At 40.9% G+C, this 13,274-nt stretch overlaps 1 protein-coding gene across 1 annotated transcript in view; it reads left to right on the top strand.

Annotated features, from left to right (window-relative positions):
- Positions 1-13,068, top strand: part of afg2a (AFG2 AAA ATPase homolog A) — a 121,098-nt gene extending 108,030 nt beyond the window's left edge. Inside the window, exon 17 of the mRNA XM_074649068.1 lies at positions 12,715-13,068. Coding sequence (XP_074505169.1) covers positions 12,715-12,894 — 180 coding nt within the window. The 3' untranslated portion in view covers positions 12,895-13,068. The remainder of the gene's footprint in view (positions 1-12,714) is intronic.
- Positions 13,069-13,274: the final 206 nt, after the last annotated feature.

Here is a 13,274-nt window from a genome sequence, read left to right as displayed (position 1 = left end):
GAGGACAAATATGCCCTTAAAGGCGAGGCCCAGCTATACCCCCCCCCCCACACACACACACACACACACACACACACACACACTCGCAGAGACAACCTTAACACTGTGTAGCCCCAACACAGGTGCTATCCCACATGGGTCTTTCCAAAACATAAGGTGGGTAGGAGGCCTGAGATGATAACACTCAACCCGCCTGACATGGAAGTTATGTGCTAGCTTTTTGTAGGAGGTTTCCATCTGAAACTGACCCTGTCGCTTTACTTATTACCTATCAGTGAGTCATGGAACAGGGGAGCATCCCCCACTTTCATGACAAATATTTCCTGCGTGGCAAGAAAACATGCCTCACATGACACACTCAGACGGATGTCATTTTATTGTGAGCCCTTCGATTTAGGCTGAGAAGTGAAATATACATTATAAACAGCAATGTGAAGTGAATATTACTGTCAGTTTCTACTCTAGCATACAAAGTAGGGCTGTCAAAGTTAACGCGATAACGCATTAATGCAAATTTGTTTTTTACAAATGAGTGAGTGAATATATACATGTATGCTGGCATCAAACTAGAAAACCTAAGAAATCCATTGGTACCAACCATGTCATACTAGCCTGTCGCGAAGGAGGCTAAATAACGCTCCAAAGTCGTGCTAAAGTTTGGCGAGGAAAAACGGTCATGGCCATTTTCAAAGGGGTTCCTTGACCTCTGGCCTCCAGATATGTGAATGAAAATGGGTTCTATGGGTACCCACGAGTCTCCCCTTTACAGACATGCCCACTTTATGATAATCACATGCAGTTTGGGGCAAGTCATAGTCAAGTCAGCACACTGACACACTGACAGCTGTTGTTGCCTGTTGGGCTGCAGTTTGCTATGTTGTATGATTTGAGTATGTTTTTTATGCTAAATGCAGTACCTGTGAGGGTTTCTGGACAATATTTGTCATTGTTTTGTGTTGTTAATTGATTTCCAGTAATAAATATATACATCCAATTTGCATAAAGCAGCATATTTGCCCGCTCCCATGTTGATAAGAGTATTAAATACTTGACAAATCTCCCTTTAAGGTACATTTTGAACAGATAAAAGATGTGCGATTAATTTAACTATGGACAATCATGTGATTATTCAGGAGGGTAAAGTGTTTGGTCCGCTGGAATATATGTGTGTAATATCTCCCTTCGTCTCTATTGTCTCAGCTGTAACATATGGTGAGGAATAACCACACATCACACTTTCATCATCACAGTTTCTATGGAATCTAAATTCCTCTGCTGAGAGCACAAGCATGTGCACGTTCATCCATGGCTCACACACACACACACACACACACACACTCTCTCCACTCTGCTATTTATGATCATGTGCCATGTTTCCGTTCTCCCCCTTTCTCCCCACGTGACTCTCCTCCCTCCGTGCTTAACCTCACCTCCCTCTCTTTAACCGTCTCTCTCTCTCTCTCTCTCTCTCTCTCTCTCTATGCCTTGTAATCTTAAATAGGTTTCACATGGAGTTGTGGTCAGGCCTTGTTTCTCATGGCAGAGGCATGTCACTGCAGACACTTCCTCTTTGCCTCTTTGGAGGATGGAACATTTTATTTCTGGTTGAGAGTTTGGGCTCTGCACCCCCGACGTCGTTTGATTTATATATTATTTCATTTCCTCTCTGAAAATTGGATGCAGCGTGGCTCTTTTTTTTTTCCAGTGAAGGGGTCTGGGTAACGGTGGTGATACTGTGGTGTGGTTGGGCCAATTTTAGGGGAGGAAGTTAATATTTTGCTAATTACATAAGAGCACCTCTAAGAGCCAATATAATCTCTGGCATTGGATGTCAGCTATCCAACGATCTATGTGTGGGATTGTGTGTTAATGCATCTCTACATTCAGTCAAAGTTCTGGAGTCTATAGTGTAGTTTTTGTTATTTTGATTTACTTTGGGTTTGGTATTTGCTTCCCACCTGAAAACCTGGTTTATATCTATTTGTTAATGTCATAATTTTTCATACTATTTACTGTGTGTATTTATATAAAATATGGTATTCATCATTTAAGTTGTTCCTTTTTCTGCACAGTAGAGCGGGAACTATTAGTTAATTAATCAATATGTTGGCCGACAAAAATTCAATGGGCAATTATTTTGATAGTTGATTATTGGTTTGGTTAATTGTCAAGCAAGAATGCAACACATTATCCAGTTTCAACTCCCCAAATGTTAATATCTACTGTGTTTCCTTGCCTTACTTAATAGTAAACTGAATATCTTATAGTTTTGGACCGTTGGTCAGACCAAAAAAAGCTATTTTAAGATGTCACCTTTGGCTTGAAAACATCACTCTGGGCCAGTGTGATGGACATTTAACGCTTTTTTCTGGCTGTTTTATTGACCAAACGATCAAAGGATTAACAATCAGATAAATCAATGATAAAAAAAAATAATCGTGAATTGCATGGTGAATTTGCACACTGCAATGTTTGTGTTTTTCTTGTTTTTTTTTGTGATTTTGCTCACAGACCTGATTTATCATTAAAATGTCAACAATAGTAGTTACTGTTTTTGCATTTCATTGACCGCCATACAGTAAAACATCATATTGATTGCACAAGCTGGTTAGAACTTGCACTTGAGGCAAGTTGTGTCCTTTTATTTTACGTTATGACCGATAAGTAAATCACAAAAATAAGAGAATAATCTTTTACTTATAGCTGTGATTTCTGAGGGTTAAATGAGTGTGTAACTGCTCATCAAGCAAATATGCATGTGTTTGCTTTATACGAGACTTCCTCCTGAAAGATTGTACATTTGCATGACGCAGGCTTAACTGTACATATTTGTGTGGTGGTTTGTGTGTGTATGTTGTATTTGTACCTGTGCATGAATGTGTGTAGCTGTGTTTCTTTGGTGCACATGCATGCGTAAGTGTACTGGCCTCTAAACCTCATCTGTGTGGCCCTGCAAGTGCAGTGTGTTACGTATGAGCACACGTGTGCAAATGCATGTTCTAGTGCATCAGGAACTGTAAGTGAGCAAGTGCACTGTAGAGTATGTGTGCAGGACTTGTGGAGTGATGGAGGAGAGGTTTTGCGGGAGGCGGGGAGGGTGTGTTGGGGGGCTCGCTCCTGTAAATGTGGCCGTTTGTGTGTGAGGGAGGGGGTGAGGGAGGAGGGAGGAGGGAGGAGGGGAGGACTGGATGTAGCCTGCTGTAGACACAAGGGCGGATTGATAGTAAACACACACTCCGGGTCTAGTGGATCTGCTGCCGGTAGCCCGGCTAACAAGCCCTTCATTAAGGCTGTCTGATACACTCACTGAGCGCCTTTGTTGAAGTAGGAAGCGAAAAGTACACCAGACAGATTTGACCTGAGAACGTTGGTATGCGCTGCCAGCAGTCGCAAGCTCTTTTTCTTCACCCCTTCCACCTCTCCAGAAGGGTTTATTTTCGTCGTGCTGAACAGGTTGTCTCATGGCACGCGCCACTTCTCACCTCCTCCGGGGAAATACTGCGGCGGAAAAATATAGATTTACGTAGTTCTTTTACTGTGAATGTGTAGGATGCATGTAAGGATTATTTGAGTGTCACTGCGTGCTTTGGGGTTTTGGCATCAGAGTGCATGTTAGTGTGTAGGTGTACAGTGTTTTTTGTGGCAGGCATATACTGTAGTACATGAACTTTTAGAGTTCAGTGTGTAGTTATTTTTCTTTTATTTTCAATTATTCTGACGAAGGGTACAAGTTGTCTATTTCACTTTATGAAGGCCTTTAAAAACCGGCGGCATTTTTAATGCGATTCATTTGCATGTCAATATATTTTTTCGAACTGTTGTTTTTGTCATGAATACTTTCACACGGAACTAGGGCTGTCAATCGATTCAAATATTTATTTGCGATTAATTGCATAATTGTTCATAGTTAAAAACTTAATCACACATTTTTTATTTGTTCAAAATGTTTGGCATGTCTGTAAAGGGGAGACTCGTGGGTACCCAAAGAACCCATTTTCATTCACATATCTTGAGGTCAGAGGTCAAGGGACTCCTTTGAAAATGGCCATGCCAGTTTTTCCTCTCCAAAATTTTGTGTAAATTTGGAGCATTATTTAACCTCCTTTGCGACAAGTTAGTATGACATGGTTGGTACCAATGGATTCCTCAGGTCTTCTAGTTTCATATGATGCCAGTATTTTCACTCTAGCTTTAAATCTGAAAAATTAGCGGCGTTAAATCAAATTTACGTTAACACATTATCTCATCAACTTTGACAGCCTTACACAGAACGCAAATTACGTGGCGAAAAAGGTAATGTAAATTTTTTTCCGGAACAAGATTGATTTCCTGAGCTTTCGCACCGTGAATAAAGGCATCAACCAATCACTTGAGGAACCGGTTGGTAAACTTTATTACTCCTTTCAACCTTATATTACTTACCTTCCACAATAAACCTCTCACTTTATATGTGGGTTGTGTCCTTATTTAGCTCATGTGTTTATTATATATTGAACATCTTTGGAATTTGTTATGATTTTCCCTTTTTCATGCAGCACACGTATCTTTTTTTTGTCATATTCTCGTATTTTGTCTTGACCTCAAAAGGGTAAGAGGTTATTACTGTCACTATATTGCACTCCCATCTAGATGTTGAGACTCCTATAGCTTTTTATTCCACTCATATATTTCTTCTTGCCATGTTCTAGTGCTAAAAAGTGTCAGGTGTGTTTATGTAACCCCCACTTTGCTATGTTCTTATTTATATTCGGTTATTCTTTGCTGTATCTTGTTACCATTTGCCGCTACAACGGTCTAATTTCCTCTCTGGGGTCATTAAAGTTTTGTGTTGTCTTATCTTACAAGGACAACAGGACCTCACATACGGAGCTGGACGTGCTGTAGTATATCACTCTACATACGGAATATACATCCAACGTGGTATCTCTTGTGTGCATTCAAGCAGCGTGATATAGGGTGTAGTTTGGGCTACAGAGGGAAGTGCAGTGCAGTAACCAGTAGAGCATAAAGGCTGCTGTTGTATCCAGGGTTTCATGTTGTGGCACCCTAATGGCCTGGAGCACGGGGAGGCGAGCGAGGGCCTGCAGCGCTGAGCTAAAGGAGCCCTGCACGTGCCCGTCCTAATGTCATCGCCTCATTAAAATGACTTCACTGACCAAAATCCCACCTTCTGTCACAATGCTAGAACTATAAGTCAGATATTAATACAAAACCTGGTACCACTTTCTAATAAAGCATACTTTATAATGGCTTTACTAATTCAGAATAAGTTTATTGTAAGAAACCTATATCGCTACCTTATTAGAAAGCTGGACCCCTTACCCTTTATTAATTATTGACTAACAATAGAAGTGAAACTGTTAATGATCCACTAATAAATACCCATGGGCTTCTCACTTTCTAATCAGCCATTAAGCTCACAGTTATAAATATTATGTAAATCATTAATAAGAGGTAGGGTTATATGGGTCCAACTTTCTAATAAGCCATTCATTTTGTAGCTTCAAATGTAGCTTTAATGATTATTAGCAAGTGATGGAGGAGTCACAAATGATAGTAATGTTTGGTTTTAACAGTAATCCATCAAGTCTCCAGTTGTATTTGTTAATAAGTTGTTAATGAGTTGATACTGGTCCTGATGCCCTGCAGCGGTACTTTCCAAAAGACGAGTGGTCAAAGGGGTTTTTCACAACTGGGCAACACAAAGGTTCTGATTAATGTCTTATTACCAATACATAAAGCAATAGTAAGGGATTTATTACCCATTAGCTAAACAACTTACAAACACTTTAAAGTATGTCTTATTGGAAAGTTGTTATCGACAAAGCTAAACATTTAATAATACTATAAAACCAACAGAAACCATCCAGCACTGCCACAGAAAAATGCATTATAGCGTCAACATTTATATCAATGGCTTGAACTTAATGTCATATTCGGCAGAACTGAATAAAACTTCTGGTTTCATACAAATCACTGAATTCCGTTAGTAGTTTTCATGTCCGTCAGTGTCCAATTTTCTCCCCTTTGCAAGAGAAATAGTTCCGTATTTCTCTATATTCTATCGAACAATTGAGTCCAGTATTTGTGAGACCAGGATCCAGGACCTGATGGACTATTTGATCCTGTTGTTTTTTGTAGTGCTTTGACTCGTCTGTTGTAGTCATGGATGTGTAAAGGGGACTGGATAGAGCGTTGGAGGCGGGGCCTCGTTCATTCCTGTGAAAGTTGCTCAGTGGCGCATGAAGCAGAAACAGCTTGACTTCCGAGTATAAAATTACGCGGATCTTCCGGCGATCTTCGCATCCACCAGTCCCAGAGAGCAGGCACACCAGCATTTCCTTTGACCTCGCCTCCCAGCCCTTGATCCAACCTTGGTCTCATTCACATTTGCATCTTACAACTTATGGGTTAATTATTTAAATAAGGGCTATTTCAGTGTTCGTACTGGGAAGTTGATTTCTCTAAAACAAATATATAATTATCCACTGATTTACAGACATTTCTTTCCCAGTGTAAGTCTATGGGAAAAAGTATTTTTGGGCCCAATGGTTGTCGTCTACTGTCAAGAGCTAAACCAACCCTCCATCTCTTCCAGACCGCGTACTTCTTCTTCTCCTTGCGCTGTTCCACTCGGCACATGTCTGCCCCCTGAAGGCGATGTTGGAAATGGAAATGAAAATAGTATTTTTTTATAGTTTTGAATTTGCATATTAAATTCAAACTTTCTTAATGACTTCTACTTAGCATCTCTTTCTGTCTGTCTGTCTCTCTCCATCTGTTTTCAGAGAGACAAACCTTTAGTCCACTCGAAGATCAAAAGCAGATCTAAATGATTTTTCCCGTCTGTATGAAAAGACCAAACGAAAACATGTCATTATGGTCATCTGACCAGCTGCCTCTTCACTACTGCATTTGACTCTTATTGACAGCAATTCTGAAGAGTAACATTATACATTATACATTATACATGTCCTTGCATACATTTTAGTGTTTAAGAATAGTGTGTGTTTTGTACGTTGGTGCATGTGAGGCTTTGGTTTTCAGAGGGGTTTTAAGAACCACCAGGGGAAACTTGTCATTAGAGGAATATGTGGAAACAAGGATGTGGTGGGCGCTCCAATTGAGTATCTATCACTTTTCCAGCGACCCATTTAAAAGCTCTGCGGTTCAAGAGGCTCTGCTGATATTTTATTAAGGTGGAATGACTGACATAAGGATTCCGGACATTTCTGCTGGTGGTGGAGGAAAGAGCTTATAGCTTTATGCTTCTGGTCAGGACAAGAGGCGATGACATGAATATATTATACTTTAGTACCTTACATCATGCCATACTTTTTATTTACTTAGTATTGTAATTATGTTCTTCCACATTCTTTTTCTACTTACTGTCTACTCTGCACATATCTAAAATTGATTACATACTGTATCTGTTTGTCCTTGAAGAGGGATCCCTACTCTGTGGTATGTTGTACAAACTGTAAAACTCTCTGAAACAAACTTCATTATATAATTAAAATAGCCTTGACAGGAATCGAGCTGAAGACCGGAAGGTTACAGGTTCATAAATGAGAACCTCTGTTCTCACACAGCAGTTACCATTAGTGTGCCCTTGAGCAAGGCATCTAGTCTCCTCTTTCCCCATTGGAGCTTCTCACCAGCCACCAGCAGAGGACTGATTCATGGGTCAAATATTTTTTCCACAGATCCAATACGAACGTGTGGAAAACCTATCCAAAGCTGACATTCATATATTTTTTAAAAGAGACCTGATTTGAAAGGAACTTGAAGACCATGAAGTACAAATGAAACACCAAAATACATTGTAAAATCTCTCCGCTATGGTTAAACTTTGTTCAGGTTTAGACACAAAAAAACACCCGATTAGCGTTAGAAAAAGATCGATATTTGGGTTCAGATAACTACATTGTTAAGGTTAGGGATCCTTTGTCATCATGTTTAAAAGAAACCAACATTAGCCGTGTTTTCATTCACATATTCTTATGTGCATTTTGAGGTCTCGCATTAGAAGAGCTGTATGGAAAAGGCCAAATTCTATCAAACTTCCTCAATTGCACAAAAAGGTTTTACACTCGCTTGAGGTGGTCGAAAAAGAGATGTTTACTGGCGGATTACAGCCATGTGTAGACTATAGCGCCAACTTCTGATCGGACTACACTGTAGCCGAGTCTATTCGCTCCAAACGACTTGATGGAAATGTTCCTAATTCGCATTTCTATTTTGCGACATTTTAAAAGTTTACTAAAAATTAAGTTGACAATTGAATGGAAGCACGGCTAGTGACTGTTGGAATGAATTGGGTAAAAGTCAGGTGCTTTGTCAAGAGCCACTAGTGTCAGTTAAGCGTAAACATGTTGATTTTTCACAAATGACTAATGCTGTTGTTTTCTTCACGAAAATTGTCCCCCCAAAAAATACAAAACGCAGTAGACTTAAACAGACCCAAAAAGAGAGACAACACCAACACTGGTAGCGCCATGATGTGCTACCAATTAAGAAAAGAGCAGCCATCATTTTTCCTGAATGTCAAACTCTTCATCACTCTTCAAAATCTGGAATGAAGATCTGGATGTGACAGAGGATGTTTTGTATCAACAGCAAACATCTGCTGAATAAATGGATTGACGATAATGAGTCAGTGAAGGAGTTTAATCACAAGCATTACTGTTTTAACCTGAACCAGTTGCGATGGAAGAGCTCACTGTACAAACTGTGACTTTAAACAAGCTTTTGCTTCGTCATCAAAACCTCTCTCTTTGACTCACTATCAGGGCCCGACTTTCGGGTCATCTTGAGTCAGCAACTTTTTAGCCCGTCTCCAAACTGAGAGGCTCTTCATGATTACTTTTTTTTTTTTTTTTTGTTTGCTTTGCCTTTACGACTGGCTACGCGCCACCTCCAGCAACTCTGAGCTCGCCCACATCACCAGAGAGCCGCCGCTGCAATGCATCAGCTTAGCCCCCCTCTCCATATATTTAAGTGATTGCTGACATAATTTATGAAGGGAATGAAAAATAAAGCCTGCATTGCTATAAAACATTTTTAAAAAAGAGAGATCTATAATTTATTTGGCCTGCCACAAAGTCAGCGCTCTTGGCCACCGACCCCCCCGCACACACACATATCATTTCTGTGCATTTGCAGTTTTTCTCCTTCCTCCTCTTTTTCCCTCTGAGGAGCGCGGGGGGCCATCGTTAGGGGGTTGCTGTTTTCGGGGGTGGAGGGGGGTTAGGGGTATCAAGGTGGTGCTGGAGGGGGGTCGGCGCTGGACTTTTGGCTCCGGTCTAGGAATGCCTGCACGTTTACAAACAAACTGGCTCTTTCGCTTGCCCTGTTTGCCTTTGTGGCTTTATTTTTTTTCAAGGCCTGTACGGGCAAACACACAGCGGGAAACACTGGCTTGTTGATCGCCTTCACAGACCAGCTCATAAACCCAGCGACCATGAATGTGGGGGCCTGTGTGTGTGTGTGTATGTGTGTCGTTTGTGTACTTCAGAGCAGCTCCGGACATTTTTTCCCCCCTTTTTTTTTAATAAACCCGAGGGGTGTTGTGGAAGTAAACAACCAAATAATTATTAACCGTTGAATCATGAGATTGAGGCACGAGGAGGGCTAACATGTCCTGAAAGTGGAGTTTTTCAACGTAAATAAGAAATTACAGTTTGATTGTGCTGCAGCGTTTTTGTCTGTTCCTGTTTATGGGTGTTGCTTGGAAACAACACTAAATCACATTGTTCCAACATGTGGCATCTCTCTCACTCTCTCTCTCTCTCTCTCTCTCTCGCCGACTCCTTTCCTTGCTCGCTCGCCCCTCGCTCCGTTTGTAAACAGGGATACGGGATGCATGGCCTCATTGTTTTGCATCATTATTACTGACAGGCCTTAATGACTTGAATGATGGGAAACCCTCATAGAAAATTACCCCGGCCCTGTGTGTTTACCCTGCTTAAATCATGTTGCTCATTGGCTTGAAACAGAAGAATAAGGGGGGGGAAATAGGCCTCACATCCTGACATCTGCAAAGCACCTGTCCTGAGCTGTGCATGCTAGCTGGGGCCAGAGCACACTCCAACAGCCATCTCCCCTCATTTTACTCTCCAGCCTTGAAAAACGCCATGACCGTCATGTGCTTTAACAGTTGACAACCTCTGCGGTGTTTTTTCCTGTCTCCACTAAGTCTGTGCACTGAATGAGTTTCAGATGATGTCACGTTCTGTTGATGTATTCATTCAAAGGTGATGATTTCAAATGTTGACTTCACTGCATTTTAATGTTGCTGGTGAAAAACATTAGAATACTCCTAGTACTTGTTTCTACTTCAACATTATTATTGATATTCTAGATGAATATATTTTTTTCAAATACTGAATGATAAACTTAGTTTTGAAATGAGACTCTTCACTTGCAGTATACCTCCATGTACTTTTGATGTGTGGACAATCATGAAAAACTGTTTTGAAGGACCAGTGTGTAGCATTTAGGGGGATCTATTGGCAGAAATGGAATATAATGTGTTTTCTTTAGTGTATAATCACGTGAAAGTAAGAATTGTTGTTTTCATTACCTTAGAATGAGCCGTTTATAACTACATAGGGAGCGGGTCCTTTTCATGGAGCCGGCCACTATACAGTATGTTTCTATAGTAGCCCAGATAGGACAAATCAAACACTGGCTCTAGATAGGGACATTTGCGTTTTCACTTTTTCGCGTCAGCCACCGTAGCTCTCCTACACGCTCGGCACATGGGAGAAGTTTAAGTTGGTTGCAATCTGCAACCTCACCGCTAGATGCCGCCAAATCCTACACACTGCTCCTTTATAATGAATGCCCTCAGTTAGAGTCGGGAAGGAGGCTAAATAACGTTCCCAACTTACACTAAATTTTGTTGAGGAAAAACTGGCATGGTCTTTTTCAAAAGGGGTCTCTTGACCTCTGACCTCCAGATATGTGAGTGAAAATGGGTTCTATGGGTATCCAGGAGTCTCCCCTTTATAGACATGCCCACTTTATGATAATCACATGCAGTTTGGGGCAAGTCATAGTCAAGTCAGCACACTGACACACTGACAGCTGTTGTTGCCTTGCATGCAGTACCTGTGAGGGTTTCTGGACAATATTTTTAATTTTTTTGTGTTGTTAATTGATTAATAATAAATATATACATACATTTGCACAAAACAAGCATTTTTTTTTTTTTTTATTATCGGACCTTCAGCATTTTTTTCCTTCATAAGTTTTACTTGTTTGTTTATTTTTCAAAATAAAAGCTGAACATAATTAGTTGTAAACCGTTCTCCTGCTCAGTGTACATGCATATTCAGTATCAGCTCTCATGTCACGCAGTGCAGCTGCAGAGGGAAGAGCAGTGACCAGCGCTGCTTCGGTCCAGTGAACAATTTCAGAGGACCCACATCGCTCTGCATGCTTCCACTGTTCAATATTCCACAGCTCTGCTGCGTCACATGACTGCCTGTCCCACTAACCTCCCAGCAGACGTTATCAGCGGCTGTACAGGCGAATAGTTTCCTGCGCGGCTCTCTTGTTGGAGGGAGTTGTGAAAGCTGCCTCGGCTCAGAACAAAGCTGTGCTTTCTAGAAAGGGAGGGAGGGTGGCACTGCTGGGAAAGGTGCCTGGCCTTCATCAGCCATCGCCACCGATTCGGAAGTGAGTCATTCCTTCTGCCGTGTGCACAATCTCTCCCAAAGGTCACCCGCGCTGCCTGCAGCACTCCTCCATGTCAGCCGTTGCATAATTCCATCAGTACTGAGGCTGCAGGAGGAGTACTGTATTTACACTTTAGACATGGCAGATCACAAATGTTGGTTTTCATTGAAAGAGCTGCTCCAGATGCAGAAATAATCCTATTAGTTAAACTACAGTTGTTCTACCTACAGTAGGGGAGAGTGGGCTCAGTAGGAACAGAGCCTTTTTAGCAAGTTAGAAAGTAACTATGTCATTCACCATGCTCATACTCATTCACACCCTTTTCACTTTCAACCTCAAAGTGGAGACCTTCTGACTATTCCTCACATTTCATTCATATTTTTGAAATACACAGCATACATATTTGGCTCTTTTCTTATTTTTCTTCTACCATACAGTTTTTTTTAGTTATGCCACATACAAAAAAAATACTTAAGTCATTTGCACATGCACTTTTACAGAGCTTGCAGCTCTTACGTCTTACTCGTCCCGCCAATTTTGAATTTGAAATTTAAAATATGAACAGTTCTACAGCTTCATCATGTTGATCATCAAGGAATCAAAGGAAGTGAATGTGAGTCCTCTCTTGCACTCATTGTAAAATGTCACTTGTATAGAACACAGAAGCTACTTTAATTTAAATTAAAAAAATATTTTACTTTCTAGACAGGATCAAATGCGTCCTTGTTCCCAGTGTAATGGATGGTCATTCTAGATTTGCGTCTCCCAGGTCTGTTTAGTACAGATCTAGTTGTAGACATTGTAGACAGTTTGATTTGTGTTTGTCCCTCTGTACCACAATGCTTTTGATGTTTACGAGATAAAGGCATTTCTCTGTGACAGGTAAATAAAGCACTTTTCCAGTACCATACCACATCTACCCTCAACGGTCTGTGGTTGAAGTCGATCAGCCTCTAACTGTGGCGTTCGGTGGACGGAGAGCTCTGCTGCCTGACAGCTGAATATATCTGTGTCTGTTTCCTGTCCCAGATAACAGCAGTATGCAGAGAGGCTGCCCTCCTGGCCCTACAAGAGGACATCAAAGCTCAGCACGTCGAGGCCAGACACTTTGAAAGAGCCCTGAACACTGTGAAGCCCCGGATCCCCGACTCTCTCATCCAGTCGTATATCAGCTATCAGCAGCAACAGAGCGGCCTGTGCTTCTTCTGACCTCGCTGCTGTGGACCAAGGCAATACTAAGGAACTTTGTTTTCCGTGTAATTCTGATATTATTTTAAAAGAAAAGGTTTTCAACTGCCCCGGTCTGCTGGACAAGTTACTAACAAATGATGAGAAACTGAAACAACCACCAGCCAAACATGTTATGTAATAAAAAATTTCCCCGAATTGCTTGTTGAAATCCGGACTGTTTTTTGTATGTTAGCTCAACAGCACAATATTGTTTTATTTTTGGGGTTTGAGACATGAGCTGAAGTGTCATGTTTCATCATATGAAATATGAATAATGTATTAAATGCATTATATATATATATATATATATATATATATATATATTCATTGCCCTGGGTTGCCTTGTTTTTTAATAGCAA

Source organism: Sebastes fasciatus, chromosome 10 (assembly GCF_043250625.1).
Source record: "Sebastes fasciatus isolate fSebFas1 chromosome 10, fSebFas1.pri, whole genome shotgun sequence".
NCBI classification, from domain to species: Eukaryota; Metazoa; Chordata; class Actinopteri; order Perciformes; family Sebastidae; genus Sebastes; species Sebastes fasciatus.
Note: the sequence above shows the minus strand (reverse complement) of the source record. Positions and strands in the feature narration are given on the sequence as shown.